We start from the raw sequence: 24,851 nt of genomic DNA on the forward strand, positions 1-24,851 counted from the left end.
AAAAGAACTATATTAATAAAATTAATATTTAAATAATATTAATTAATTATTAGGATTAAATTCTATATTAGTTTTTTTTTTTTTTTCTTTTTCTCCCCGAAGCCCCTCTGGTACATAATTGTGTATCTTTAGTTGTGGCTCCTTCTAGTTGTGGCATGTGGGATGCTGCCTCAGCATGGCCTTATGAGCGGTGCCATGTCCTCACCCAGGATTCAAACTGGCGAAACTCTGGGCTACCGAAGCAGAGCACGCGAACTTAACCATTCAGCCATGGGGCCAGCCCCTCTATGTTAGTTTTAATTCATTATATCACAATTATTTGCTCTTCATATTGGCACTGATAACCAAAGCAATAAAAATTAGCTTCTGGGGCTGGCCTAGTGGTGTAGTGGTTAAGTTTGCACACTCCGCTTTCCTGGCCCAGGGTTTGCAGGTTTGGATCTCGGGCATGGACCTGCACATGGCTCATTAAGCCATGTTGTGGTGGCATCCCACATACAAAATAGAGGAAGATTGGCATAGATGTTGGCTCAGGGCTAATCTTCTTCACCAAAACAATAAAGTTGGCTTCTTTCATAAAAACTGTATTTATGTTACTCTTATTTTTTTGGTGATAATAGAGTGTATTAATATGAACACTTAATGGGGAGATACATTGTGCATTTTAGGAGTTTAGTGGGATGAGTACATTTATTTACATTAACTAAATTAATGTATGTAACATAAAGTTTAGGTAAGTGGTTTTGTCAGATCTGGAATGATATATAATGATATTTAAGATTTGTTAGAGACTAAAGCATTTTAGAAAAGTAATTATCTTTATTTCAAATTTTTTTCCAGGCACATTTCACATTTTATGCAAAACATCCCTTTTCCTTCACCACAAAGACCAAGAATCCTTGTACAGGTAATCAAAAAAGAGTATGTTTGACAGGAGCTCTGCATATGCTCATTCTAGTCACTGCAGAGTAGATTCTGTGGTTCTTTGGGTTTGAAGTGGAGCAATATGCATTCATAAAGTCCTTTAATTTCCTGTATTTTATATCTTTAGTGAACATCCTTTTGTACTGGTCTTTTCAATTTTGGGTGTACAGAATTGGAATAATTATAATCCTTGGTTCATGACATTATCATCATTGGTCCATGCATGGCCTTTATGTAACTGATTTTAGTAATGTAAAACCTAGAATTATGTTATAGGCATGTTTTTAATGTCAGAGTGACTAATAAATATTAAATATGCACTGAGTGACAGTTGGAGGGTGGAAGTAAAATATCCTCTGATAGCGCTCTTCAAACTGTCTGCATGAAAGGATCAGTTTCTTTTTATTTCTAATTAGTGGCAGACCTGTGTAAGAGCTATACAGCTTGTGACATACGCAGCTTACCTTGTGAGATCAGTATAGATGTGATCAGGTTAACACCCTGTCCAAAGACATGAGTCCGCTGATCACGTACTTGAATGTGGGAGCAGTGTCAGATTGCCTTAAAAGTTTCCGAATGGCTTGCTCTCCATTTATCTACTATCTCTTCCTGGACTAATGACAGTTTGCAACTGGCACTTTGAGTAGCACTGAACTATAAAATTTTTTCCAAGATGTTCTCAACATTATATGTGACATGGTAGCGTTAAGTCAAATATTGTTAATCTTGAATGTGCTTCAGTTCAGCAAGGATTGGTCTATATTAAGCAACTGCCAAGTGCTTACCAGTCTGTAGAGTAAATAAATTTGAGACTTTTAAAAAGCAATTATTCCATAATTTTAAAATAACTCTATTTTAATCAGTTAACTAAATCAGAATTCAGTTGAATTGAACATTTAATAAAAAAGAAATAGTACAATACCTCTAAATAAATACAGCTATTGTTTTATAGTATGTGTTTCCAAAACTGTGTCAGTGTGCATATTGAACTGTTTTCCATTTTAACCCTTAATCTAAGTATTTAGGTCTCAAAATTGGCTTGGTTAATTTATCTCTCTCTTTTTTTTTTAAGCTATCAGTCCATGATGCATTAATATTATCACAGCCAGTTTCTACACCCCTACCACTAAGGTAATTAACGGTATCTAAAATGATATATTTATTCACTTGGAGCAGAATACTTTAAAACATTTTAAGGATTAGGATAATGCAATGAAGTGATATTTTTACAAACTACTTAAGGGTAGCCTTAATGTTTCTAACTTTGATAGCTAGATGGATGGTGAGCCTGTCCAGCATTTTAGCAATGGAACACTTAAGAGAGGTGCAAGATTGGATGCAGGGAGTGCCTCCCTTTTCCTCTCTTCTCCCCTTCCCATATACAGTTCATAACTCAATGTTCAGGGTAAACTGATTTTAACCTCCAAGAATGTCTCAAATCTATTAGCTTCTCTTCGTTTGCATCAGTAGTCTGGGCTAGCAGGATATCTCACCTGGACTGATTCATTATTAACTCTTAACTGGTGTCCTTTTGTTCTTGTCTTCCTTCAGTTCTTTATCCACACTGCAGCCACTGTGTCCTTTTGAGAATGCAAATGTAATTGTGTTATTTCTATTTTGGCATAATCTCTTGCTATTTTCACCCCCTCCCTTACTATGCTTTAGTCATAATAGGTTTATTTCAGTTTCTTGAACATGACAATAGCTTTTTCTTGCCTCAGGGACTTTGTACGGGTTGTCTCGCCACCCAACCACTACCTCCATTCTTTTGTGCTCAGCTCAAATGGTTGTTCTTCAGGAAAATCTTTCCTGATAAATGTCCCTTTGTTACCAAAGGATGAGTTTAAAACATTCTGTTATACCGTCTCACTAGATTTGCTACTTTTACTATGACAACTAAATCAGGACTTGAAATTAATACTAGATTCTCAATCTGTTAATATTTGGGAAACAATGTAATAAGCAAATCTTAACATGTTTTAGTGAAATAGTTCATAATCATCTCTTTCTCTCTCTTGTTCTAGTGGAGCCAACTTCAGCACCTTGTTAATGAATCTGGGTCCTGAGAATTGTGCAACACTGCTGCTTTTTGTTTTGCTTGAGAGTAAGATTCTGCTGCATTCTCTTAGGCCAGCAGTGTTGACTGGAGTAGCTGAAGCTGTTGTAGCTGTAAGTACAGAATTTCCTTTTAGTAGAGAATTACTGACAGGGAATTTTTACTCTAAAGGGAAATTTCCTTCAGTGAAAGCAACTTTGAAATTATCAGTAAAAGTTTAACAAAAATATAATAGGGTAGCAAGGAGAAATAGTATAAAGGAAAAAAAGGTGATTTCTGTTTGATTGAAAATTTCAATTCTTAGTTTATGTTTTAAAATGATTACATATTAATAAAACTTGTAAATAAGCTTATGGTACTAACTGAGAGGCTCCAGCCAATTTCAGCTGTCCTAAAATTGTGCAAATAAATTACAGTTTTCTCCAAATTTTAACTTTTCATCATTGTGAGCCAGTAATGTATAGGAAATTCCAAGTGATTGTAAAATAGGGTAATGTGCAAATGCTTAGCTATTGGGTAAAACGTAAATAAAAGTTAAATCAAGTCCTGCCCTGTTTAAAACCTTTTGATGGCTTCCCGTTGCAATTAGGAAGAGGTCTGATTCTGTAGGGCTTTATAGGTCATAGTGCAGAAGTTTGGATGTTGCAGTTCCCCATCCCTACTTTCCATTATTTGTTTAACTTAAAATAGTTGACTCTCTTCTCTTCCCTTCCCCCATTTTAAGGATATAACTCTTATGGAAGTAAGGATCTAGTCTCTTATTACCCCTGTGTCCTCCGCACTTATCACAGTTAAATAGCATGGAGTAAGCACTCAGTAAATACTTGTTAAATCAGCAAATGGAATATGTCTCCAGGATCTTAATCTGATCAGAGAAATGCTACTAGGACTGAAAACAGTAATAACCAGGTGGGATAGTTTATGGGGGGCAAAGATCCTCATTTTATGTTAATTTTCCAAGCTTCCACAGTTGCATGTGAAAGCAAAAGTCGTTATAACATGAAAACATTTGTTAATGAACTGACCAGTTTTAGAAAGTTCCCACTCAAATATTGCTATAAAACGGTACTGTTTATCCATGCCCCTTTCTCAGAGTCTTTGTGGCTCAGTTTCTTGATTTATTTCAGCAATACAGTGCAAGAACTAGTAGAAAAATTGCAACATGAAATAGGAAATCTTATGAAAAATGCAAGATTGCATGGAATTTATGTAACTAATTTGGAGAGCTGCTTAAATTGCATGCAAAACCACTGATAAATGAGAATTTGGCAGTTAGGCAATTTACCATTTAAAGAAGAGAAAATTGAAAAGAATGGTGACAGGTTAAAATCTTCAAAAGGACAATGATTTGAATATCAAAGAATATCCAAGAATTAAATGGACCCAATAGCGAAAATTGATGAAACCAGGGTATTTTTGTAAAAATGACCCTATTTATGATTGTGCTGCAGAAGTCAAAGGTGAAGACAAGGGTGTCATATTTTAGTTTTGTTCTGAAATTTCTTATGTAATTGTAGGTGTGATGTACCTTTTGTTGAAGGGAAGTTAGTTCTCACTGAAGGAAATCTGAAGTCCTTGCAAGGTCCTGTGCAAGTGGCTCTGTCCCACTGCTCTCTGATCTCGTTTCTGGTACTCTCCCCCTTGCTCACTCTGCTCCAGCCATCTAGCCTCCTTCTACGCCTGGAGCGTTAGGCAGGCCCCATACCTTAGGGCCTTTGCTCTAGCTGTTTCTTCTCTTTGAAGCACTCTTCTCCTAGATATCCCCTTGGCTAAATCCTTCATCTTCTTCAGTTTCAGCTCAGTTGTCATTTCGTAGTGAGGTCTACCCTGTTTGGCCTATTTAATAGTACAGCCTGCTTTCCCTCTCTTCTTGTTCTGAACTCTAATCCCCGTCACTTGGCTTTCTTTTTTCTATTTTATGTAATGCTTAGCACTTCCTGACATAGTATATATTTTATTTATTATGTCTTCTGTTTATTTTCTGGCTCTTCCTCTTACTAGACCAGGTGTTGGCAAATTGTGGTCTGTGAGTCAAATCCTGCTTGTCACCTGTTTTTGTAAATAAAGTTTTACTGGAACATAGGCCATTTATTTACATGTCTCTGACTGCTTTGATGCATGAAGACAGAGTTAAATATTTGTGACAGAGACAGTATGGCTCGCAAGCCCTAAAATATTTCCTATCTTTTATAGAAAAAGGTGACTGACTTTTATGCTAGATTATAAATCTCATGAGGGCAGAGATCTTTCTTTTATTCACTGTTATGAAGCCATCATCTTGAACAATGCTTGGTACATATTAAGTGCTGAAATATTTGATGAGTTAAATGATAGATGACAAAATTCCCAATTCTGAATAAGTGGAATAACTGGCAGGGGTACTAAATTCTATAAGCATTTCTTTGGGGTGAGTGATAATGGATAAGGTAAGAATTGAACTAGACCTTGAAAGATTGCAAGGATTTTTATAGTAGAGGAAAAATTTTATCATCACTGATTAAAATTTTAATATTGGCTGATTATTAAAATTTAATCTTTTTATTTATCAAACTTATCTCTTCTTTTTTTTGGTGTGGAAGATTGAACCTGAGCTAGCATCTGTTGCCTGTCTTCCTCTTTTTGCTTGAGGAAGATTGTTGCTGAGCTAACATCTGTGCCAGTCTTCCTTGATTTTATGTAGGATGCTGCCACAGCATGGCTTGACAAGTGGTGCTAGGTCCTTGCCCTGCATCTGAACCTGTGAACCCTGGGCCGCCGAAGTGGACTGTGTGAACTTAATCTCTATGCCACCAGGCTGGCCCCCTAAACTTCTCTTTTTTTAAAAAAAAAAAAGTACATATGATACAATTACAGTAGAGCTTTGTAAAGGAAACTCTTGAAGTATGTTTTATATTGACTAGTATTTTTAAGATGTCAAGCTTCACTTAAGTTGGATCTTTTTATGTTTATTTGAGGAGTTAGGAAATTTTTTTGCTGAAATTTCAATTCACTATTACCATTCCCAAGAGAAGCATTTTTATTTTTTTAATCCTTGGTGCTCTTAGTTGGATTTTAGTCAAAGGTTATTTTGAGAATTAATGGATGAAACACATAAGAGTTAAAGATCATGAGTTTGTTTTATAATTTTTTGGACCATTTTCTCTCTCTTCTCTAACTTTTTCCATAAAATGAGAGTGATGGTTTTATATAGGCATTAGAAGAATTAACATGCAAAGAGCTATTAGCATTTTTATTGTGCTTATGATCATTGTCATGTGTGAAGATTTTAATCTCATTGGTTCATAGTATTGCTTAGTAATATTTTATAGTCATTTAGTTTTTGGAATGAAGTTTAACGTAAAAGAAACTAGACCAAACTGATTCTTAATAGTCCCTTTCAGTAATATTAATTCCATAGTTTTCATTGCAAATTTAAAATCTGGTTAATTTGTTACACCTTTTTCCCCAGATGATCTTTCCATTTCAGTGGCAGTGCCCATATATCCCCCTTTGTCCTCTCTCACTGGCGACGGTGCTTAGCGCACCTTTCCCGTTTATAGTTGGCGTGGACTCAAGGTATTTTGATCTTCATGACCCACCCCAAGATGTTGTTTGCATTGACTTGGATACAAACATGTTGTATGTGTAAGTTGATTCTTTTTATTTTTCCCCATATGTAGTTATAGCTCATTGAAAGCATCTAGAAATATGCAAATTTTTTTTAAGTTGTTAATAAGTCCTCATCTTTAATACAGTGATTCTCAACCAAGGCAGGTATCAGACTCCTGTAGAGCTGTGTGGTTTGAAAAAGAATGTGTTCAATATTATAGGAGTTTATATTTAGATGATAATGTTAACAGTATGCAGGAGATATTTATGTTTATCAAAAGAGAATATGGATTTGAAAAAAAGGTTAAATACTGCTTTCAGAGCTCAAGAGATGATATGCTGTCTAGGTTTAGTTCAAAACCCATTTGTAAGCTTTCAAAAAATGGGTTTACCTGTTTGAGTTTAATCATAATATATGATAATATTATGCCATTTGCTTAGTTGTCAGAATTTGAATTTTATAAAGGTCTGTTTTGTTGCAGAGGAATTGGTATTACAAGTCAGTTACAGTTTGTCTTTACTGGAGGTGATAAATGTGTGTAGCAGTGGTGCGACTGAGTGTTCAGAGAGTAGTGTACAGGTTCATAAAAGAAGCAGCTCTGGGTGGATGCTTAAGAGGTCCCCCCCACCTCCCCCCGAAAAAAGTGGGAAAGGGCTGTAAGTCCCCAAAATTCCCTAACATTGGTGCCAGCTTCCAGGTCCTGCAGCACTTTTATTCTTTACTGTTTGAGATTTGCAGAAAATGAATAGAGTAAGAATTTGGGGTGAGACTTCAATGGTCACACAGTAGAATTGGTTGGGAAAATATCCCTAAGTGAACCAAAAGAATAACTTAAGGAGGGGAGAAAATGTTTGCTATAACTTAAGAAATAATTTTGAAATGGATGTACCATTGTATTTTGAAACTGTGTAATTGTGGTAGCTCTTTACTGTGTATAATGAGATTTGTTTGCAGCCTGGAAGTAATGAAACACTTGATGCACTAAATATTTCTCGTAGCACACCTTTTGTTGTTTTTCAGCAGCTATCCCTGAAAAACAATTTCTCAAAGTTGTATACATTTTAGTGCTTTTGGAAATGATTATTTATGAAGGTGTAACTCAGATGTTTATCTTATGTATTATTCTGAATAAAATCATATTATGGAGATTCTTAATTTTGCCAAGTTTTAAATAACTTCTGTAAAATTTCTCTTGATCAAAACGTTTTCTAAAATATCTTTGAAGTCTTTGCTCAGTTGTACTTAAAGAATTATGAAATGTTCTAGATACCCAAGAATTATAGAGAATAATTTAAATAACTCCCGTGTATCCACTATCCAGATTAAGAAATAGAATACTACCAATAAATTTAAAACCCCAGGATGTAACATATCTTGCTCTTGGTTAACCATCATCTCTAATTTGAGGTTTATCAGGTCTGTGTGTTTTAGAAACGTTTATTATATGTGTATTAGTCTAAATGATATTTTGTTTTGCATGCTTTAAAATATTTTTATGTTGGTGTAGTTTCCTGTGACATTTTACTTGGCAGTCTTCATCAAGTTCTTTCACGTTGATACAGGTGGCTCTACTTCATTTTCAGTGTTTATCAGTGTTGATGGATATTTACATTGTACCTAGATTTTTCCAATTATGAACAAGGCTGCTTTGATCATTATTTTCCATATTTCTCTGAGTATCTGGACAAGAATTCTTCTGAAGCATGTACCTAGAAGAGCGAATGTTTTTTGGTAGGCATAGCTAATGCCACATTACTCATCCAAGTTTACCCCATTTTCAGCAGCAAATGAGAGTCTTCTTTGTTCCATATCTTTGCCAATACTTGTTATGGTCAGGCTTTACAATTTTTGCTAATTTGATGGTAATGAGATCTCACTATGGCTTTAATTCATATTTCCTTAATTAGTAGCAAATGGGGCATTTTAATTTCTTTTTGCCCTTTGGCTTTTTTCTCCTGTGAATTAGGTTTTCCTTTTTTTGGTGCGTTTTCCTATTGGGTTGTTCATCTTTTTTTTTTTTTTTTTTGGTTTGTATAAGTTTTTTTTTTTTTTGGCTGAGGAAGATGCTCCCTGAGCCAACATCTCTTGCCTGTCTTTCTCTTTTTGTATGTGAGTCTCCACAACAGCATGGCCACTGACAGGTGAGTGGTGTAGGTCTGCCCCTGGGAGCTGAACCTGGGCCGCTGAAGTGGAATGTGCCGAACTTAACCACTGGGCCACCAGGGCTGGTCCTAGGAGTTCTTTAAATAATCTGGAATTAATTCTTGGTCTCTTATATGCATTGCAAATAGCTTTTCCCACACTGTCACTTATGTTTTCATTCTATTTATCATGGCTTTTGACGAACAGAAGCTTATTTTAATTGATCAAATTTAGCAATATCTCTTTATGGATTGCTGTTTTTCGTTCTTGTGTATGAAATCTTCTGCCTTGAGGTCATGAAATACTATCTTGGATATTCTTGAAGTTTAAGGTTTTGCCTTTCTCATTTAGGTCTTTAATTCACCTAAGCTCAATATTAGTATATTTTGTGACATGGAGATACCATTTTATTTTTTTTTTGCTTGGATAAACAATTGTCACATAGCACTAATTATTGAATGGTCAGTTCATCTGTTCCCCACTGGTCTTCACTGTCAACACCATTACATATCAGTTTCTATATTTGTGTAGATATGTATCCTGGCTTATTATTCTGTTCCTTTGGTCTGTTTTAGCCTCTTGCTGGTATCATAGTACCTTAATGACATTAAAATTAAGTTGTCTGCACCATAGTTGAACCTTGAAAACATCATGCAGAAAGACCTTATATAATCACATTTATGTTAAATGTCCGAGACAAATCTATAGACACAGGAAGTAGATTAGTGGTTGCCTGGGGATGGGAAGATGGGAGAATTGGGGGTTAATGACTAAGGGGTGCAGGGTTTCTTTTTGAGGTGATGAAAATATTCTAAAATTGTGGCGGTGGTTTATACATCTCTGTGAATATCTTCAGATGGGTGAGTTGTATGGTATGTGAATTATATCTCAATAAAGTTGTTAAAAGAAGTTGTAATGTGAGATGGCAAGTCCATTTACCCCTGTTCTTTAATATTGTTTTGACTATATTTGGTCCTTTGCTTTATCATATAAATTGTAGTATCAGCTTAAGTTCCACACGAACTTATGTTAGAATTCTATTGAATTTATAGATTAATTTGGTGACAAATGACATCTTTTTGATGTAAAGTCTCCCTACCCATGAATTTGGTAGTTTACTTCATAGATCTTTTAAAGTCTTTTCAATAAAGTTTGCAGTTTTCTCCACAAAGACCATGCACATCTTTGTTTTTGTTTTTGTTTTTTTTGCACATCTTTCGTTAGACTTATTTCTTCCTAAGTACCTTATGGTTTTTATTGCTACTGTAAATGGTATTTTTAATTGTATTTTCCACTTGTTAGTTGCTGGAGTGTAGAAATGTTGTTGATTTTATGTAATGGTCTTCTGCCCATCAACTTAGTTGAGTTCTCTTATTTTAATTTGTCTATAAATTCTCTTCAATTATCTGGCTATGAACAATCACATCTTCTACAGTCCTTACATATTTTAAAATTTCTTGTCTTATTCTCTGGCTAGGATCCTAGTGTAATGTTGAATAGAAGTAGTCATAACCAGATCTCGTCCTATTACTATTTTCAAAGGGAGTGCTTTGAGCAGTTTATCATTAAGTATGATTGATTATTGCTTTAAGGCAAGAATTGACATCTGGCCCAAGGCCTGTTTTTGTAAATAAAATTTTATTGGAACATAGCCATACTGATTTGTTTATATATGGCCCAAGGCTGCTTTCGTGCTATAATGGCACATTTGAGTAGTTGTGACAGAGGCCCTATGGCCCTTAAAGCATAACATATTTACTATCTGATCCTTTATAGAAAAGGTTTGCTGGCCCTGCTCTAGGATTTTTCTTTTTGGTGAGGAAGATTGGCCCTGAGCTAACATCCATTGCCAGTCTTGCTCTTTGTGCTTGAGGAAGATTGTCCCTGAACTAACATCTGTGCCAGCCTTCCTCTATTTTGTCTGTGGGACGCCACCACCGCATGGCCTGACAAGCTGTGTGTAGGTCCACACCTGGGATCCCAACCTGCAAACCCCAGGCTGCTGAAGTGGAACATGTGAACTTAGCCACTACACCACCAGGCCTGCCCCTCTAGGGTTTTGGTTGCTTAATAATAAATTAGGGAACTTTCTGTCTACTTCTAGATTAAGGGTTTTTTCTTAAATCATAAGTAATGGTGAATTTTATAATACTTTCGTATAACTATTAAGAGGAGCATTAAGTTTTTCTTCTTTAATCTCTGGTAAATTACGTTATAAAATCAATTAGTAGTAAACAGCCCTTGCATTCCTGAAATGAATATCATCATGCTCTTATTTTTTTATATCCTAGTGCGTTAAATTTTTTAGGAATTGAAGATACTTGCATTGATATTCATAATGGTATTGGCCTGATGTATAGCATTAGCTGCAGCCCACAGCCGGTATATAGTGCTTTCATCTTTATAGAGTTTTAAATGTTAAATTCTAATAAAATATTTTATTTGACTCCTGCATTATTTAAAAGTGTTCTTTTGAACTTGCATTTCTGAAATGCTAGCTCAGTTGCTTTGTGGTCAGAACACATTCTGTATGTTGCTGACTCTTTGATATTTGTTCAGGTTTGCTTCTAGTAGGTAGTTTGAAGTCTTGAATTAAGTTTGACACTTAAAATGTTGTAATTCTAAAGTGTAACTTTTGAAGCAAGACTTCAGTGTTGTATTCATAACTCCAATATTGAAAAGCTATTTATGCTGATTGAGATGAAAAGAGAACTTCTTTGAAAACTACTTATTCAGACTGTCTGTATCAATTGTAACTTCAGTAAAAATACTTTCTGTTTTCTTTTTTAGTTTGATATACGAATGTTTAAGTAAAGGCAGATCATAACAGATTTTGTTAATTTTGTTTTTGTTTAATAGATCAGATGAGAAGAAGAACATGAACTGGAAGCAGCTTCCCAAAAAGCCATGCAAAAGTCTGCTTAGCACCTTGAAGAAATTGTATCCTCAGCTCTCTTCAGGTAAGTGTGAGGAAAAAGGAATATATATCTTCTTCTTGAGGAAGATTTGCCCTGAGCTAACATCAGTTGCTAATCTTCTTCTTTTTGCTTGAGGAAGATTTGCCCTGAGCTAACATCAGTTGCTAATCATCTTCTTTTTGCTTGAGGAAGATTTGCCTTGAGCTAACATCTGTTGGCAATATTCCTCTCTTTTTGCCCTGAGCTAACATCTGTGCCAGTCTTCCTCTGTTTTGTATATGGGATGCTGCCACGGCATGGCCACTGACGAGTAGGTCTGCACCCAGGAACCGAACCCAGGCCACTGAAGCAGAGGGCACTGAACTTAACCACTAGGCCACTGGGGCTGGACCCAAAAAAGGAATATTTTTAATAGAAGAATGTATATGAGAAATTCTTATTGAATTTAAATATATTTTTGCTCTGTTTAAAAGGAGTCTCATTATAAAACAAAATTTCAGTAAAAAGAAATTAGTATTGTGGTTCATGATTCTTTGATCATATTCTCTGTGCTCTGTCTGCTTGAACCTCCCTGTTAGCCCCTGCCAAAGATCCCTTTATATTAATGGAGAGAGGAATGTCAGGAAGTCGTGGGCTTTATTTTGATAATTTCCTTAATTGTTCAGTCATTATATATATAAAATTATATATTAATGCCATTTTCTCTTCTTACATCATTTGTCAGTTCACCGAAAAACTCAAGAAGGTTCAGCAATTGAGATGACTCCAATTGAAGCAGATTTCTCTTGGCAGAAGAAGATGACACAGCTTGAGATGGAAATTCAAGAGGCATTTTTGCGCTTTATGGCATCCATTTTAAAAGGATATAGAACATATCTCAGACCAATCACAGAAGCTCCATCAAATAAAGCCACAGCTGCTGACTCGCTGTTTGACCGACAGGGTGAGTGGCATTTACTTTTTACTGAAATTAATATTTTCTACTTGGTATTGCTACCGAGAATATTCACTGTATAAGTTCTTAGAAATTTATATTAAAATATAATGAACTCTGTATTTGGAATCTAGCTCTGTGAATAGAATTGCTTTTAATTTTTGTGCATCAGTTTTTCCTGAGGAATCTGAAACTGGAGGTCTTTAATCATGAAAAGTCAAAGATGTCGGGGCTGGCCCCGTGGCCGAGTGGTTAAGTTCGCGCGCTCCGCTGCAGGCGGCCCAGTGTTTCGTCGGTTCGAATCCTGGGCGCGGACATGGCACTGCTCATCAGACCACGCTGAGGCAGCGTCCCACATGCCACATCTAGAGGAACCCACAACGAAGAATACACAACTATGTACCGGGGGGCTTTGGGGAGAAAAAGGAAAAAATAAAAATCTTTAAAAAAAAAAAAAAAAAAAAAAATAATAAAGTTGAAAAAAAAAAAAAGAAAAAAGAAAAGTCAAAGATGTTTATATTTACAATACTGTACAGTCACTTATCTTAGTAGAACATAACTGGTGATTAGCTTTTAGATGTTTCCTCAATTTTGCATAATTCTTGGCTTTATACACTATTGGCTTTAAAATATTCCCTAAAAATTAGTTTTTGTAATAAAGCCATCAGTTTTTAAAAACTTTCAAAAACTATAGCCTTGTTCCAGGGGAAAACACTATATTCATTCTTTTTATTATTTGTTATTTTAGAGAATTATAAAGATTTTTGTTGTTATTCAGCTGCTCTTATAACATATATTTAGTAGCAACCTTACACATTCATCAATATTCATATGAAATTGTTCTGCATTTCTGTACTTCTACCCAGCAGTTAATTTTTTTAAAAATCTGTGTTTTCCTAGTAATCCTTTGTCTTTTATCATTTCTGCTTCGGGATAACTTATCTAATTTTAGTCACTACTTACCAAATCTGACTAATTATTACAAAGGGATATATAGAAGTATAAAATCTAGCTCTGTGAGATACTAAATGGACAATAATTAAAATGTTTTTAAAAAGAACCAGTACTCAAGAAAACAGATTTTATGCAATTAATAATTCAACGAGAAATTCTAAAAATTCAGAAAAAGGGAACATTCTTTCAAATGAGTATTTTGGAAGACTTCCTGGAAGAAGAGCATGACCTTGAAGAATGGGTAGAATTTAGATAAACAGAAATGAACAGGAACAGCTTTTTAAAAAACAATAGGCATTAAAAGTCAAATGTGAATTAGAATTTCTACTTTGCTATTTATGAAGCCTTTCTGGAGTTCTGTTTTCTCATTAATAAAATCGGGATGATACCTACTTCATACATGGTTGTGAGGATTAAATGAGAAATTGCATGTGAAGCAACTAGTAAAAGTACTTTACATACCCATGATAAGAGCTATTATTGTTAGTGGTCATACTGAAAGGGAAGAAACCTCAAGAATAAAAGCACAAGGCATGTGTTTTAGTTTGCTAGGGCTGCCCTAATAAAGTGCCATAGATTGGATGGCTTAAACAACAGAAATTAATTTTCTCACAATTCTAGAGGCTACAAGTCTAAGATCAATGTGTTGGCAAGATTTGTTTCCTCTGAGGCCTCTCTTCTTGGCTTGGAGATGGCTGTCTTCACATGGTTTTCTTTCTGTATGAATCTGTGTGCAAATTTCCTCCTCTTATAAGGACACCAATCATATTGGATTACAGCCCACTCTAATTACCTGACTTAATTACTTCTTTTAATTCTGAAATGCTGGGGATTAGGACTTCAACATAAGAATTTGAGGGAGGGGGGCACAAATCACCCTATAGCAGCATGTTTGGGGAAAAAAGATTTAATGATACAATTTGACCAAAGTGAAGAGCTTTAGATGTGTTGTAGAAGATAAGGCTGAAAATAAGATTAGAGGTCAGATTATGGGTAGTCTTAAATGCCAGACTAAGAATATAGAGTTTTTCTAATGGGTGTTAGTGGGTCATTACTTCATTCTCTCTCTCTGTCTCTCTTTCTGAGTAGGAGACTGGCATTACTAATGGAATTTAGAAAGATATTTAGTGTCTGAGGCCTAAGGTTTTTGTTATTAACAGGATAGCATTTGATCTAATGAGAGATAAAGACATTAGACAGTAAAATAACACAAATACTAATTACATTTTACTAAGTGTGTTGTGAAGGAAAGTATCGGTTACTGAGACTGGTAGGTCAGGGAGAGAAAGGTTCCCTGAGAAGTAACAATTAAGCTTGAGCCTGAAAAATAAATAGGAATTAGCTACGAGTTTTGGGTTAACTTTTCATTAGGGATACTTTCACAAACATGTGAAAGTAGAAAGACTAGTATAACGTACCCTCATACAGCCGTCTTCCGTCTTAGCAGTAGTAGCAATCAATATTCTGCCGTTTTTGTTTCATCTTTTTTTAGTTAACGCACCCTTCCTTTCTTCTTTTCTTCTCTCCCCCTCCCCTCTCCTTTTTCTTTCTCTTTTTCTTTCCAAATAGGACGTCATTTCACCCATAAACTGTGTTAATTATCCTTTAGAATTTCCTGGATTTGTGTGTGCTTTTGGCTGATTATATCAGGGCTGATTGATTGGCTGATGTTATTTAACATTTCTTCTATCATCTGTATTTCCTGTAAACTTGTGGTTGGATCAAGAGCCCTATTGTCCAATAGAAATATAATGTGAACCACATATATAATTTAAAGTTTTCTAGTAGCTGCAGTTAAAAAAAAAGGTAAGCAATAGGGAAAATTAATTTTAATAATATATTTTCTCTAACTTAATATATCCAAAATAGTATCATTTCAACATGTAATCGAATTTTTAAAATTTTAATGAAATATTTTACATTCTTTTTTCCATACTAAGTCTTCAAAATTGGCACATCTCAGTTTGGACTAGCCATGTTTCAAGTGCTGATCGCCACATGTGGGTAGTGGTTACTGAATTAAACCATACTGATGTAGAGTTTGTTTAGATTCACATTCAGTTTTCTGGGCAAGCAGTGCCAAAACACATGGTGCTCACTACCTCCTGTTGTGAGGCACATACATGTCAGGCTGTCCCATTTTTGGTCCTCCTGAGATTGATCAATGGGTTAAGTATTGTCAGCCTCATTCATTCATTATGGTTTCCTCATCAGCCTTTCATTAAATTGTTTTAGCAGCCTTTGCTGATCATTGCCTAGATCCATTAGAAACAGAAAAAAAACTTTTCATTACCACTTTTCAAGAATAATTTATTTCTATTTTATTTAAACATTTCTTCGTGAATTAGTATCTCAAGGGAAGCAAGTGAGGACTACAGCATGTGGAATGTCCTGAAGCATCAAAGAAAGAAAGGCTGGAGGGAAAAGTGGCTCAGATACCATGCTTGAAATGGTGGATGTGAATCACATCACGTAGGATGTTTTAGGACTAATGAAGAATTTCAGTCTTTATTCTTTGAGTAATTGGAAGCCAGTCAAGGATATTTAAGTAGGTGATAATTGGATTTGCATTTTTAGAAGATGACTTTGAGTGTTTTTAAAAAAAACCCTCTTTGGCTTCTATGCAGAGAATGAATTGGAGGCATCCAAAGTGTGAATTAGTTGGTTGGTGCATTGGTCCAAGTGCTCAGTGGAAGGGACCTGGATTAGTTGGTAGTAGTATGAATAGAAGAGTGATTTTTAGGAGGTAGATTGAATAGAACTTGGTGATTGCATGTGAGATGTTTGGAGTTTTTTTAGAGTTTCAGTCTCTTTGGTGAAGTACTCCTTCTGTTCATTAATTTTGTTCCTGAGCTCATTGAATTGTCTTTGTGAGTTTTCTTGTAACTTGTTGAGTTTCTTCGTAATAGCTATTTTGAATTCTCTGTCAGATTGTAATCCTCTGTGACTTCAAGTTTGGTTTCTGGAGAGTTCTTTCTGTTCTGCATCGTTATTGTGGTTCTTCATGGTATTTGATGAGGTGATCCTCTGCTGGCACATCTGTGGTGGTAATTACCTTTTCTTATTTGGGCACAGCTTTGGTTACTTTGGTTCTGGGCTGCTTCTGGTTGTATATGAGAGCCTGCACTTTTCACCCTCCACTGCCTCTGGTAGAGGCATCCTCAATGTCCTCTTTGTGCTGCCTTGTGCCTCTGAGGTTGCTGGTGCCTTGCTGCTAACCATGTTGCTGTAGTCTTAGGTGCCACCACCGGAGTCACCAGGCTCACCAGGCTGCAAGCATTTCTGCTGCTTCTAGGGTTGCCTTGGTCTCATGTTCCTCCACTGGCTCCCTACAGACTCACCACAGGCTCAGATGCTTCTGCCCCATACACCACCTGCTCCCGAGTTCTCTGGGGGTGCTGGTTGCACCACTGCCAGGGGTGCTGGTTTCACAGGTGTTGCTCTTGCTGCCAGGGACCTGGGGACTTGTATGCAGCCCCCACTGCTGGTAGAGCTGTTGTGGGGAGTGCTGCCAGTGGAGGCTGGGTCACCAGTTCTGTTGTGGTTCCTGAAGCATCTGGTCACAGGTTCCATCCACCACTGCTGCAGGGAAACAGGGGCTGTTTTTTCTACTTCCACCACATCTGCTAGCAGTTGCGCAGGCCAGGGCACCCACTGCCTCTTCTCAGTCTTGCCAGCTGCTGCATGAGGATCTGTGCCCTGGATCACTGCTGCGGGGGGGGGGGGGGGGACCCTAGTTCCCCTGTCTCCTAGGGGTCCAGTCCACCCACCTTCAGATGTACAGATGCATCAATTTCTTATGCTTCCTGTTGTGCCATGTGGGGAATCCTTTGTTGGTCAATGGATGTCTGATTGGTTGTAACTTGGGAGAGACAAAGGGAAAAACTCATTCTGCCATGATGCTGATGTCACTCTCTGAATATGAGACATAAGATAGAGGGAGATATCAAGAGCAACTTGGAGATTTTTGTCTTTAACAACCCAATGGATAGTCGAGCCCTTTATTGAGAAGGGGAACAACAGAAAAGGGAAAGATCTGATTATTTGTTAAGGATCAATTTTTTAAAATGAGAGAAACTTCACTATGCTGGTAAGTGGCTCATAGGGAGAATTGTCCCGAGAACACTGAAGGGGCTGGAATCCCAGGATCTTGTGGAGGGCTTGGCCTTATATGGGAGCGGGGACATATCCATTGTAACAAAAGAGAAAGAATAAATAATAGCTGCAGAAAGAGATTTTGTAGCGAGATAATGAAGGTAGTTCTCATTTAATGATTTTCATTTTCTCTGCAATATAAGGTATGATCATTCAGAAATCGGGGAGGGAACGTGGAGGGAGAGCATTATTTAAAAATTGGAAATAGCTGTGAAAATATGGGTACAGGGAAGTTAAGTTGATTCCAGAAGTGCTGGTCAGGGATGAAGGTATGAGTAGTTCTGATCCACCTCATTGCGGAATTTCTTTTCCCTTTTAACTGTGCTCAGCCACACTGGTGCAGATCCAGAGAGAGCAGGCAAAACATTCTTCCAGGGCGAGGCTATAATAGGTGGGTTTGACAAAAAAGATAAAAGGGCATAAGAATTGACACTGTTGACAAGAAAATAATTGACATGATGGACATGGACATGGAATCACTATTGAGTAGAGAGAAGTGAAGACAGGAAGGTATAGGGAGAATGTCAAAGGGTAAATGGATTGTAGATTTCAATGAGCGTATATTCCCCCCCCCCCCCAAAAAAAGGCTTGGTAGGAGTACTTAAGTTAACAAACAAGATAGACAGGGCTAATGATCTGAGAGTAATGTGTAAATTAGAGATTTGGGAGGCAGAGCTGTTTTGAATGCTTGAATACTAGCAAGAAAAGTCCAGGGACTTTGTGACTATGTGTAGAAGTCAGTGATAGAGGTGGGATAGACCATAGGTCATTAAAAGTTAAGGAATTAAGAACTCATTAAAGTGTTGGATGGTTGGATGGTTTGTGCTTGTGAGTGTTGAAGAATAATGGTGGTAGGAGTTGGAGAGGAGAAGACTTTGAATTAGGTGCCCTGGTCTTCAGTGAATGGAGAGAGTATCCCTGAAGTCAATAGATGACTACAGTTAGTAGGGGAAAGGATTGAATAGCCAGATGCTTGAACCTTCACTGAGCAGAAATTTTTACCAGACAATACAAGAATAATTGTGGCACTATGATGGCATTGCAGAGGAACGACATTGGCTCTTCTCCACTCAAGAATGTGCAGAGTGTCAGAGAGAAATTTCTACTTGAGAGCTATAGGGCTAGAGACTCTAAGAGATTCACATTTCACTGAAAAGGTTAATAGTGTAAGTTAAATGTTTTTGTGGTTGAATCAGGCAGAAGAAGCTATGGTTACTAGAACATGGTTACTAAAAGCTTCTATAAATGTGATGTATATCAAGGGAATATGATACAGATATGTACAAGTTTAATGTTTAATATAACATCTAGTTCTACTTTAAAATTTGAATTTAATTGTAATTTTGTTTTCTTCAGGATTTTTAAAAAGTCGAGATCGTGCCTATACAAAATTCTACACCCTTTTATCCAAAACACAGATTTTTATTCGTTTCATTGAAGAATGTAGTTTTGTAAGTGATAAAGATACCGGATTGGCATTTTTTGATGACTGCATAGAAAAGGTAAATATTTGTCTTATACAGTATATCAGTGTTAAGAAAAAGCTTTAACAGTTTGGCTACCTCTGTCATCATCATCATTATTAGCCCCGATGATCTGAGGGAGACAGTATAGGGGGGTGTGTGTGTGTGTGCGTGCACAAGAGCGTCCGATTCTGGGCTTGATATAAGAATCGTCTTCCTTTGCAGTATCTAGTTTCTATCATACATAGCTAATTGTTCTCTTTGAATCTCACTTTGGTTTTGTAACTATTAAGTACAAAGAACATTTTATTGAACTCCTAAATCTTATCTTTTTCACTAAAATCTTATCTTTTTCATTATAAAAAAGTTTAGATTTATGAGCAATGAAAGTCCTGTGTTCTCTTTTTTAAATATCTTTCCAGATACTTTCGCTAATAGATTTATTTTGTCCTAATGGAAGATATTTGGTAATATGTTAACTTTTAAAGCTTTGCTCAGCCATCCTAAGGAAGTTTAAGTTGATTTTTGGTAATCATGACTCACATATTTTTTCTTGTTTTTAATAAAGTTATTTTTAATAAGTGGATCTTGGGGCTGATTGCTTATGCAAACTATGTATTATATAAAATTTGATACTTGTATCTAAAAAGGTAGCTTATTATGACATTGTAATTTTTATGGACTCCTAATGATTTGTATGCTTTAGAAGCCTTGAATAATTTTCTCTCATTCTAAACTATTAAAGGATGTGATTAAAACTATTCAAGATTTTTGTTTACTTATAAAATTGATAGTCCAATATCATCCAGTTAGAGGGAAGTTTAGGTAATATCAATCGCTAATGCAAGGGTTTAATAATAATGAAATTTTTGATTTGAGAAGCCAGATTCCTTTTGTGACTGGCCATCTTTTACTTGTGAAGAAGGATTTATGAAAAAACTAATCAAAATAAATTGTTTTCTATCCTAATAGTCAGAAGAGAAATATTATACTTTAGCCATTTAATAGTATAGGGCCCCCAAAATATATTGGGAAGTGTCTTGCCCAGTATTAAAAAAGGATAGTTTGGGGCAGGCCCGTTGGGATAGTGGTTAAGTTCACGCACTCTGGTTTGGTGGCCCAGTGTTCGCCAGTGTGGATCCCATGTGCAGACCTGAGTACCGCTTATCCAGCCATGCTGTGGCAGACATCCCACATATAAAATAGAAGAAGATGGACACAGATGTTAGCTCAGGGCCAGTCTTCCTCAGCAAAAAGGGGAGGGTTGGCAGTGGATGTTAGCTCAGGGCTAATCTTCCTCAAAAAAAAAAAGTAGTTTTGGGGCCAGCCCCGGTGGCTTAGTGGTTAAGTCCACCATGGTCCACTACCTCAGCTTGAGGTCAGTCCCTGGGCACAGACCTATGCTGTTCTGTTGGCGGCCATGCTGTGCTAGCAGCCCACATACTTAAAAAAAAAAAAAAAAAAGAGGAAGATTGACATGGATATTAGCTCAGGGCAACTCTTCCTCAGCAAAAGAAAAAAAACCAAAACAGGATAGTTTTTAAAATAAGAACTTAAGAAAATCTCTATTAAGTTCACAGTAGCCATTTTCACTAAGAATTCTTTTCTTCTTTTCAAGCTGTTTCCTGATAAAGGCATAGAGAAAACAGATAAGGTATTTTTTTTTAATTTAAGTTTTGAAATTTCAGAATTAGATTTTACTTATATGCAAATTAATTGGAGAAAATAATTCTTTTCAGGTTGATTTCGATTTAGCAGAAGATACCAAATTGATAGAGCTAGATGATTCACAGAAAAGTGAACACACTGTCTTCATAATGCCACCAGAGCCACCTCCTGATGATGGAAACGACCTGTCGCCGAAGTACAGGTAACAGGAATTTTTTTCAAGAGCTGTTTGGGCACAGCTTTAATAATTCATTTTGATCTTTTGCAATTATTAGTAGATATGTACGTTAATAATTTGTGAAGATCATTTTCAAAATTTATTCAGTGAACTAATGGAGATGAATATTTTGTGGAGATGTCACCAAGTATTATGATTTAAGAATGAGACAGCCTTGTTGGAAGGGAAGTCAGGTATTGGTCACTATTCACCTAAACGTCTAACCATATTTTAATCTTTAAAATTTCATTTCTGAAGAAGAAAAATTTACTTTTGTGAGGTTTCCCTTTCCTGTGGAGGTTTTGTTGTCAGTATAAAGACTGAAATTCTTATGTGTTGGTAAGATATCAGAGAAAAAAAGTAGAGGACCAGGAAACATTCTTTATTCAAATAAATTTAAAAAGGAGAATTTGGATGGGAATCTTAAGAAATTTTTGAAAGTGTATTTGGTTGCTCTTTATTGTTATAATCATGATAAAACGTAGTTTAATAAACTTAGAAAATCAGACAACAAAAGAAAACTAGCACATAATTTTAACACCAATACTTAATGTCTATTAACAATTGTATGTATATCTTCTCTTTTTTGCATAAATTTGCATTTACCATACTTAAAACAAATATGAGTTCATCTTGTACGCATTCTTTGTAACCTGTGTTTGCCTGTAATAATCTGAACATTTTTCCATGCCAATAAATATTTTTGTGCCATATCATTTTGAATGATCACACTGCATGCATTTATTGTGATTTGTTTTGTCTCCTGTGGATTTGTTTGTAGTTCTTTGCTATCTGTATCTTTGTGTATATACACAGTTATTTTATTAGGCTGTATTCCTAAAAGAATTTCTGAGTCAAAGGGAATATAAAATGTCTTCCAAAAATATGGAATTAATATATAATCTCACCAGGACTGCTTAAGAATGAAGAGTATATACCTGGGATTGAGTGGCTTTATTAAGTACTATTTTGATTGCATTTTAATTATAGAATTCTTTTTTACTTTGGCTTAGTCACTGTACATTGGAATCCAGGTATTGACAAACAAGGTAAATCAAGTAGGGAAAGGCAATATCTCCCAGGAGAAAATTGGCCAAGGGAAATAAGTAGGCAATTTCTGAGAGGAAATCCCAATATTCAATAATATGAAAATATATTAAGATTTTCTAATATTCAAAGAAATGCAAACCAAAATGATGAGTAGAAGTATTTATAATCTATCAAGTTGAGGATAGGCTATGCTACTAGTTACAGTGAGTATAAGTATAACCTTTCTGGAAATTATTTGATAGTGATTATAATAATGTTGCTTCTCTTGATAAACATTGACCATAGCAAACTCTGTAATTGGGCATTATCCTAAGAAATTAAGTAAAAGTATTCACAAAGATATATGTACAAATATATTTAATTGCCAAAATTCAGAAATAACCTAAAAATGTCCAACAATAAAGAATTGGTTAAATTATGGTATATCCCTAAAATAAAAATATTATAGATTTTTTCTTTTAAATGCCAATACAAGATACTTCTATGAAGAAAAACAATTACAAAGTATACTGTTATTTTTTAATATAAATTATCATTGGACACGATGGGTTCTATTGAAAGAATTATTAATTCTTCTGTCAAGTAAGATATCAGGGTTTTCTGCATTCCAGGGATTGGTTGAAAATAAATAGAGTGGGGAGGAGGCAGTTTCCATGTAGGTAGTCTATGTGTCTTATAACTATATCATAGATATTTGAAAGAAAATTTTTTTATGTATAAAGATTTTGGGGAATAGTATTGGGTACCATTTGAGGTTTAGAAATATTCACCTAAATTCTGGAATAATATAAAGAGTTAATGTATTTTAAATCAGCAGTTCTATTTTTGCTTTTTATTTTAGTTACACATGCTTTCCAAGACTGGACCTTAAGCTTTTTGACAGACCGCAGGAGTTGAAACTTTGTTTTAGTAGACACCCTACTGGGAATAGCATTGCAAAGAGTCCGGCTCTCATGGCTAAGAGAACTAAACAGGTCAGATATTCTTTATATAATACATGTTAATTTAAAATGTAAAATATGTATATGTGATATGCAGCTCATAGTTTAGAATTATCACCCACAGCAACCGTTTGATAGCCCGCTATGGTTGTTAATGAATTAAACTAGATTTCTTACAACCCTAGTTATAGTATTGAGGCTGAAGTTTTTGAATGCTTTAAGAGAATCGTTGGGAACCAAATATATTTTTTTAAAGACAATTTGATTGAGATGTAATTCACATACCCTGCAATTCAGCCATTTAAAGTATACTCGATATTTTTTAGTATATTCATAGGGTGTGCAACCCCTACCACAGTCAATTTTACAACATTTTCGTCACCCCAGAAATGAAGCCCACACTCCTTAGCTGTTAACCCCAACTTCCTCCATCCCCCACAGCCCTCGGCAGCCACTAATCTACTTTCTTTCTCTATAGTTTCGCCTTTTCTGGGCATTTCATATAAATGGATTTGTACAACATGTCACCTTTTGTAACTGGCTTCTTTCGCTTGTGAAAGAAGCTTAATGTTTTTAAAGTTCATCCATGTGGCAGCAAGTATCAGTGCTTCATTTATTTTTAATGCTGAATAATATTCCCTTGTATGGATATATAGCACTTTTTATTTATCCATTCATGGATATATAGCTGGTTCCTACTTTTTGGCTATTATGCTTAGTGTTGCTATGAACATTTGTGTACAAGTATTTGTGTGGATGTATGTTTTCACTTCTCTTGGGTATATACCTAGAAGTAGAATTGATGTGTCGTATGGTAACTCTGTGTTTAACCTTTTGAGGAACTATCAAAATGTTTTCCAAAGTGGCTGCACCATTTTGCATTCCCACCAGCAGTGTGTGAGGGTCCTGGTTTCACCACATGCTTGTCAATTCTTGTTATTATTTGTTTTTTTGATTATAGCCATCCTAAGGGGTATGAAGTCGTATCTCATTGTGATTTTAACTTGCATTTCCCTCATGGTTAATGTAAATATACTTTATAGCAAATATTGCATTCTAAAGGGAGTTAACTTAGGGCAACCTAGACATCATGCTTTAATACCATACCTGATTTAGGTATAAAGAGTTAAGCTATGGTTAGGTGTGAGTTAAAATTAAATATCCTTTAAACATATACTGATATTTTTAGAGTCTACAAAACATGGAAAATTTCAGAATGAAATTCTTAGTTCAGGTTTTACCAATTCATTTACATTTCCTCCAAATCCTCAAGGTAAGCTGAGGTGTCCCTTAATTTTATAAGTACATATTTCTCTCAATATTGTCAGAAGGGAAAATATTCTTTTTACTGTTATCAACTTAATAAAGGGAAGTTTTTAAAATGGGAGAATTTTGCTAAGTCTTTAAATCTCATTTTCACCGGAATTTTTTTTCTAGGCTAGTTGGAAAAGAAAAGGACCTTCAGATCTTAGCAAATACGGGGCTGCATTTTCAAATATTTCTTCAAGTCTCATGGAAATAGAGTTCATAAGAAAAATTAACACGCCAGGATACTTTTATTTAGAACACATCCCAGCAGAGGGGTCTTTAGTGCAAGGCACATGATGGTAGTGTGGCATGTCTGGAAGGCTCTATAGTTTCTGGTAGTATGTGGTTTGATAAAGCTCAGCAGGTGATTTTGCTACCTTGTTCTCTCTTCTACCTAAATCAGCATGAAAACCAAAGGTAGAAAACAAGACTGTCAAACTGTTAGGTAGAAAGGTCTATGATCTTTCTCAGACTATTTTCCTGCAAAAGAATGGGTCCTAATAAGTAATTAGTCAGTGAAGGAATTAACACA

At 35.7% G+C, this 24,851-nt stretch overlaps 1 protein-coding gene across 9 annotated transcripts in view; it reads left to right on the plus strand.

Moving 5' to 3' along the window:
* DENND4C (DENN domain containing 4C) overlaps window positions 1-24,851 on the plus strand; it is a 113,512-nt gene that overhangs the window by 51,919 nt on the left and 36,742 nt on the right. For 8 of the 9 annotated variants that reach the window (XR_011497378.1, XM_044757031.2, XM_044757032.2 and 5 more), the window contains 10 exons: window positions 841-907; window positions 1,997-2,055; window positions 2,949-3,093; window positions 6,429-6,604; window positions 11,571-11,671; window positions 12,354-12,572; window positions 19,029-19,174; window positions 20,754-20,789; window positions 20,875-21,005; window positions 22,912-23,044. Coding sequence is in view for 8 of the 9 variants with exons in the window: in XM_044757031.2 (XP_044612966.2) it covers window positions 841-907; window positions 1,997-2,055; window positions 2,949-3,093; window positions 6,429-6,604; window positions 11,571-11,671; window positions 12,354-12,572; window positions 19,029-19,174; window positions 20,754-20,789; window positions 20,875-21,005; window positions 22,912-23,044 (1,213 nt within the window). In the remaining variant the exon portion in view is untranslated. The remainder of the gene's footprint in view (window positions 1-840; window positions 908-1,996; window positions 2,056-2,948; window positions 3,094-6,428; window positions 6,605-11,570; window positions 11,672-12,353; window positions 12,573-19,028; window positions 19,175-20,753; window positions 20,790-20,874; window positions 21,006-22,911; window positions 23,045-24,851) is intronic. The other variant, XM_070495709.1, reaches the window with a different exon arrangement.

Source organism: Equus asinus, chromosome 23 (genome assembly GCF_041296235.1).
Source record: "Equus asinus isolate D_3611 breed Donkey chromosome 23, EquAss-T2T_v2, whole genome shotgun sequence".
Taxonomy (NCBI): domain Eukaryota; kingdom Metazoa; phylum Chordata; class Mammalia; order Perissodactyla; family Equidae; genus Equus; species Equus asinus.